The following is a 7,319-nucleotide window of genomic DNA, read 5'->3' as shown; positions in this document are numbered from 1 at the left end:
ACTAAACGTCCATCCATATGTAATAAGCAAAAATAGTAGGAATGGAAAGTAAGGGTGAAATAGTCAAAATACACTTATCAACAGTAAGAAACACTAAACCAGTTACTTGATCAACAAGTTATCGCCACAAATCCGCGAAAAATCTCACATGCACCATCTTGGTCGCCGCCACGTCCATGAGTTCGGCATTGGCTTCTATACCTTGACAGAGATTCCTGCTCAGGCTCCCGGACCGAGCAGCGAGGCCAAGGACACCTTGCCCCTTGTTGGCTCCGTGGTTGGTGCCTCTCTGTTGTCTCCTTTTATCTTGTTCCAGTGAGTATGTGTCTGAAGAGTACTATGTACTTGGAAGAATAGCTTAGAAACTTGTACAGAAACATTGATGTATATACATTTGTTGAATGAAACATTGGAGGACAATCTGCACAAAATTTTCTTTCTTTGCTGAGTTTGCAGAACATTTTCTACCAGTCACAATTTCAAAGTGCAGATCCCAGTAAACAAAAATAAATATTTCATTTACTATATTAACCAAGAAAACAATATGTGAGATGCCATCTTCCGGGCTACAATCTTCAATCAAGCAGCAGTCTCAAAGGATCAAACTCTTGAAATCTGGAGAAAAAAAATACATATTTTCTTACAATAATGTATAAATTAGTGGTAAGAGCCACTCATGGAACTAGCTTTCAGGATTGAACTTCTGTGCTGATATAAGGCTCTTTGTCAGCCATATTGCTGTTTCTCTGGATGAGACAGCTTCTTTTCCGAACGGTCTTAGCACAGCCGCAAGCTCTTCGAGCTTATCTTGCTTGAGTAGCTGAGCACATAACTCAAGCAGAGATTCAAGAGCCTCAGCCCTTTGCTGGGAGGGACTATCCAACTCAGACTTCGTTGTTTCGTCGCTGATTGTCGAAGTGCTTAACGAAATGCCATTCAGTGTCTGATCAACTGCATTGGCATTTTCATCTTTATGCATGGAGCATTCATCCTTGATTGGAGGAGTATCATTACTTTCAGATGACAAGTAGTTCAATTGTGAGCCTTCCTTCGATGCATCAGGATTTTCGATTTCCTTCAAGCTGGTTCCGGATTTGGTGTCACATTCAACCTTAACAGGATGCAGAATCAGCAACAACCTTTCCTCATCAATGGACTTATCTTTACCAATGCTGCTGGTGCCTGCACTGGAAGTTGTTGATTTCATGGAGTCCACAAGTTTGGCATCTTCTCTCTGTGCTTCAGCACTGGAAGAAGCTGATTTCCTTGAGTCTTCAAGTTTGGCATCTTCTCTATCTGCTTCAGCATTGTTAGCACCGTCATCAGAAAAAGCATCTTCAACTAGTGTTGTAACAGCATTTATGTCAATCCCTTCTAAGTTTTGAAGAAGTTCAGCAGCAAATTCATGATCTTGATGCACAGAATCTTGTGTACTCTTTGAAGTGATTTCAATATTTGCAGTTTCCTTTGCAGGCCTAGTTTTAAAGTCAGGGTCCCTACACACACTACAAATAGTTGATTCTGATGTTGTTGATCCATCTTTTGAGCCACTAATACTAGTAGAAGATTCCACTATATAGCTTGTAAGATCAACCATCCGGTTCTCGAGGTTGTCTTCTGCACTTGTTGAAGCTGTTAGCTCTCCCTCACTTGGAAGATTCCTCGGCTGTAAGTGTCCATTTCCCTCAATCGGATGAATCCTTTCCAAATAATTTGGTGATGTTGTGTCTTTGTCCCTCTGGTCCTTGCCACCACTAGATTTTTTAGATCTTTTTGTTTTATCCTTTGAGTTAACTATGGGGTATACTGGAAGAAAATTGGATGATGCGTTTTGACAGCGGAGAACATAAGGCTGTAAAAGAGGATGGCGTAACAATTCAGCAGCCTGGTAACAAAGAAGCAAAATCAGAATAAATCACTGGTTCCATCCAAATTATAACACAAGACTAGCTTTAAAGATGAAACTCACTGTTGGTCTATGTTCTGGGTTTTTCCTCAGCATGCTCTTAATAAGTTGTTTCCTGTTGCATGCAAGTCGGCTTTCAAATGTTATCATTATAATGAAAAGGCTTGCTTGGCTTGAATGATTTCATATTCTCTTTAATGAAAAATATTTAAATAATTGACCAAAAGTGCATGATATTAATTATCATTACAAGTTACAACAGTGTGACTGATACTGGTTTGAAGTAGTTACTTACAGTGTGGAAGAATAAATAATTGGCAATGGAGAAATGGAGGATCTGTTAATTTTATTAATAAGTCCAGCCATGTCCTGTTTCATTCATTTAATCTCAAGTGTCATATTATTGGAGACTACATTTCGACTAATAAAACTAAATTCGAGTAGACATTTCAAGTGCTTACCGGAGCACGAAATGCCGGTTGGTGTCCAGCAATCTCAAACATGCAGCAACCTTTATATAAAAAGATGTATCATTCTTAGAGAAGGTCAGATATCATACGACTTTGTCAATAAGAATAAGTCGTCCATGATCCTTACCGAGCGACCACATGTCAGATTTATAACCATAAGGTATATCAGCTAGAAGCTCAGGGCACATATAATTTGGAGTTCCAACAATCTACGAAAGATATAAGAAGGGCTCAATTGATAAACAGATACCACTTAAGCAGATTTAGTAAAGCATCTTTAACATTGGTTAACAAATTTAAAGCAATATTAGACTAAAAAGCATAAAGAACAAGCAAGTTTCTAGAGGAAGGCATCAGAGAAATGTGAAAACATTAAACATATAAACAATACCGAGGAAGCAAGATCTTCTGGATTAAGCCGTTTCGCAAGACCAAAGTCACCTGTATGATCCATGCAATATAAATACATTTCTTTGGATAGCATAGTAAAAGCCAAAGGTTATGAGCTTTTAAGGGATCAAGCTTCATACCAAGCCGAATGTTATTGTCTTTTGTGAGGAATATGTTGGAACACTGAAACCAGGAGGAGTTGCATTAATTTAAACATCAGATAACAAATTTCTTTAATCAGGATAAGGGAAGAAGTGATACCTTAAGATCTCTATGGATCACACGATTAGAGTGCAAGTAGTCCACAGCTATCAACAATTGAGTGAGCCATTTGCAAACCTTCTGTAGGAGAGCATTCAAGACCAGAGTGGGTAAGGAATATCCAGATAAGGTAACATTAAGGAATAGTATATTAACTTAATTAAATACCTCCTCAGGGAAAAATGATCCGCGCGATTTCTTTATGTACTCAGCCCTGCTCCACAAAGAATGCAGTGGTCCATTATTAGGACTTAGTCACTATTGATGTTTCACCTCTCTTTCAAAATATATTAGACCAAAAAATTCTTTCAATATTATAGTGTGATTAAGATTGTCAATGTTGTGAACTTAATATATAGATAGATTTGTTCTTAAGCTAGTTCTTGTTGAAAGTTCAGCATCAATCAACAGGGTTCATTTCCTAGATTAGGTTTTAAATCCTTCCTAACATCTCAACCTTTTAGGTCAAGAATTATGTTAATATTTAATCATAATCATGGAATTAGAATGACTAAGTCTAACACTCAATAGTCAATACTACTCACCTCCATTCCGGAATAACTAGATTCACTAAGACATTTTTATCCCATGAGAAAAGTTCAGTCTAAAATTCAGTACAATTTCACTCAAACATAGTAATTAGTCTAATGTTCACATTAGAAGTCTAGTATGCTTGCACCTGAAAGGATGTTCTAACAGTTATTATGAAACCATTCTTGGATCCCTACTTAATAACAAAAGCTTTTATGTTAACAATTTAAATTTTTAAATGTAGATATCACATCATTACTTACATGTCACCTCCTTCACAGTAGCCAGTAACAATGCATATATGGTCCTCCTACAAATCATAAATAAAAATATTAGAAACAAGTCCGTTTGGCGACAAACAACAGAAACAAGCCGTGCACGATATCAATAAATCTTCAAACTTAATATTTCATCTGTATAAGTGTTCCTACCTTCTCCACCCAAGCATCTTTGTATTCCACAATATATGGGTTATTTAGTTTTGCAATCAGATTCATCTGTAACATAACAATGGACTGTGTCATTTTTATGCAAGTAGACAAAAAGTATCACACAATTAGCTTAATACAATCTCTTAGGATAGAATCTGTTCATACTTATTAAGAATAAAGTCCTATGCTTATGGAAATACTATCTTAAGATGGCAATTGGCTCTAAACGAAAATGAGATATCATATGGTGTTCAACGTTTCGTGAGCATAATGATAATACTCACGAAAAAAGTATTCTCTTCTCTTGAAGTTTGGTTAACTCTTTGAAAAATGATGAGCAGCAGAGCACCTACATAACTATATACTCAGATGACTGGTTCATGTGTAGCATTAGCAAGACATAAGCATAACAAGCTATGGCATGTTCATAGATCATTAAGGAAGAGAAATATAGTGATACTAAGAAACCGAAAAGATTATTTAAATTGGCATGACTTGTGTACATATCATCTAGCAAACACTTAAAAATTGTGGCTGTGAAGTATAAATAGATTGAATGATACTATTCAAAACAAAGGTATATTTGGAGAAAAAGAATTGTATGTGCAATTAATTAGGCAAATTAAGTTTAGAATCCATATTAAAATAAAATTATAACAAAAACAATTACATGTATGCATCAGGTGGAAAAGATTTGTTAGACCAACCTCTTGGTGTGCTGTAAGTTTGAACTTCTCAGTTTGCTTTGCCAAGCGAATCTTTTTCAGCACATATCTACCAGCCATTGAAGAAACCATGAAAAAAAAATGGATAACAAATTGGACTTCACAACCTAACTGCTACTGAATTGGTACAGTTTCTCACATAATTCTAACAATTAAAAACACCAAAATCTGAAGACAGAAACAAGGAGTTAAAAAAATGAAACTTTATTTGTTGGGTTGTCCATTATATAAATAAAAATCAATCTCCTCCCCTTCATGCTGCATGGTTTGGCAGTTCACATCATAGCTACAGGAAAAACCAACCGAACTCGAAGAAAAGATTGAATTTTTGTTCATGGGGTTGTCCAATTTTTCACTGAGAAAACGATCTTCATCCTTCTCTAAGTGTTCATACTGCATTGTTTGAAGAAAAACAAAAAGATAAACAGTGGCTTTTGTGTGTTCTCACCTCTTCTTCTCAGACTTGTGAAGAACCAGAAAAGCAGAACCAAATGCTCCTCTTCCAATTTGCTCTATCACCTCATAGTCTTCCATCTTCTTTGACTTTGACTCACTGTTGTTATCTGTCTCCATTGGAAGACTCCAGAAGCTAGAAGAAAAAACCAACCCAAAAAACAGCACCTAGATCCTGATTTTGCTAAAGGGAGAAGAACCCAATAAAAAAAAACAGAGTCTTCCTGCAAGAGTACTATTCCCCTTTCCAAATGCTATAATTGAGGAACCACAACCGTTACCATGAAGGAGCATTAAATTGTGAAACAGAGAAGGGGTAAATATCCCATGAAGGAGAATGAATGAAAGTTTTTTGGAGAGTAATGAATGGGGTTTCAGCAACCATGAAGAGGTTTCACATGAAACAATGAGTAAAGCTTACATTCCACAATTATGACACTAAACTACCCCCTGAAGAAGACTTAGTAGGAAAGAGAAAGAGAGAGAATAAGCACCACCACCAAGAAAATTGAGAGGTTGATGACTTGCCCAAAAGAAAGTAGAGAAAAGAAGAGAGAGAAAGAGGGAAGGGTAGAACTAGAATGTTTAAGGGCAAGAAAGTCAAGTAAAGTATGTTAACAAAGACAACATATGTCACATTTTGTTTTATATATAATATAAAATAATAACAGTGTGTTATATAGAAAATAGTAGTGGTGAGTGTGTAATCATAGCTGCCACCCCCACCACCCATTGGAGCATGAATCAATATAAAGGTTACATATTTGTAATGGGAAATCAAAAAAGAAAACTAAGGGGAAGAAAAAGGAAAAGTCTTTGCTTGCGTTTGCAGATTCATGAGGAGATCATTCACAACAAGGAATGTTCCTACCACGCTCTGTTGTGATGTCACAGTACGTGTGTACCTTAATAAACCACAAAAAATTTCTAGTATTTGGTCTTTGGCCAATAGTTGACACTGTTTTTGTGTATGTTTTTATGATGCTCGTGTGGTATGCGTTGGCCAACTACCGGGGAATTGGTCCATGGACCATAGGGGCATCATTATAATAATTATGCTTCAATTTAACTTAACACCCCCAACATTCTTAAGAGGAGGAAAATGCTTTGTTTATTTTGTAGCCTTTGTTTTTTTTTGTCTTGTATGTGCAGTAATTTATTGACCAACAATAGAATTTAAATTTGTGACTAAATAATTATTGATCTGTCAAATTGAGAGATAGTAAAAAATCAAAATAAAAAGTGTAGCATTTGTTTATGTTTTTTTGCATTGTGTTATGATGATCAACTTTGGTGGTTGAAATGTAAGTTGTGAGTAGAGAAAATTTGTTACTGATCAACTACCAGGTGGTTGTGGTTGTGTTACATGTCTGCATAATTTATGTTCTTGGTTTTAACAACATGATTGTCATGATAATCATGTTCCTGTTCAATTTGGGCGATGTGGTGTCAAATCAAGAACCTAATGAGTTTTTTTAGGTTTTAAAAACCAAGCAGCCAGATGGGGAAAGGTGCAATGTCATTATAGTAGAAACGGTGGAGGATGATAAACCATGCTAAGGAAGAGGACAATAAGATCAACAGAGGATAACAGAATAATCCAGCAAGGTTTAATTAACTCTTATATTGAGCAATCCTTTGAGTTAATCCTGAATGAAGTTATGTCAGATTTTAAGGCTCATAAATTAGTAGTAACAGAGTTGACATGTCTTTTTTCAGAAATCAAGATAAATAAAATAGGTAAAAAACAAAAGAGAGGGTCATCTTTCTCTGCTTCCAATAATTGCCTTTTTCCTCTTCAAGCTAAACACTTTCCCTCTCTTGCAAGCATGTCATTGTTATCACTTATATTATCCATATAAGTGAGAGAGAGTATGAAGCTATTAAATTTGCTAGTTGCTAAGAGAGGCTTTAGTTATTATTCATGAATCGCATTGCTTCCAAATATTCAATATGGATAACAACTTCCAAGAGTACAAATGATATCATCACCATTCTCATAATTGTTCATTGTTTATAAGTATAAGGGCGGAGTTAGATAAACTATTAGAGGGGCAAAAAATATTTACATAATAAAATAAAATTAAAATAAAATTTTAAGAGAGATTAAACTAAAATTTACATATAAAAAATTAAAATTAAGAAAGAAAAT

At 35.5% G+C, this 7,319-nt stretch overlaps 1 protein-coding gene across 2 annotated transcripts; it reads right to left on the bottom strand.

Annotated features, from left to right (window-relative positions):
• On the bottom strand, positions 498-5,871 carry LOC107645452 (serine/threonine-protein kinase Nek6). Of its 2 annotated transcripts, XM_016349481.2 has the most exons (13): positions 5,163-5,871; positions 4,697-4,763; positions 3,990-4,055; positions 3,822-3,868; positions 3,196-3,241; positions 3,028-3,108; positions 2,907-2,949; positions 2,768-2,817; positions 2,504-2,585; positions 2,368-2,417; positions 2,202-2,275; positions 1,970-2,021; positions 498-1,885 (listed from the first exon to the last, which is right to left on the bottom strand). In XM_016349481.2, exons 1-13 carry the CDS (start codon positions 5,285-5,287, stop codon positions 683-685), a joined length of 1,986 nt encoding a protein of 661 aa, XP_016204967.1. In that variant the 5' UTR covers positions 5,288-5,871; the 3' UTR covers positions 498-682. The 2 variants fall into 2 exon arrangements, with proteins under 2 accessions (XP_016204967.1, XP_020959418.1); XM_021103759.1 differs by lacking the exons at positions 4,697-4,763; positions 5,163-5,871 and adding an exon at positions 4,274-4,338.

This window comes from Arachis ipaensis, chromosome B06 (assembly GCF_000816755.2).
Source record: "Arachis ipaensis cultivar K30076 chromosome B06, Araip1.1, whole genome shotgun sequence".
In the NCBI taxonomy this organism is placed as follows: domain Eukaryota; kingdom Viridiplantae; phylum Streptophyta; class Magnoliopsida; order Fabales; family Fabaceae; genus Arachis; species Arachis ipaensis.
This window is presented reverse-complemented; position numbering and strand designations above follow the sequence as displayed.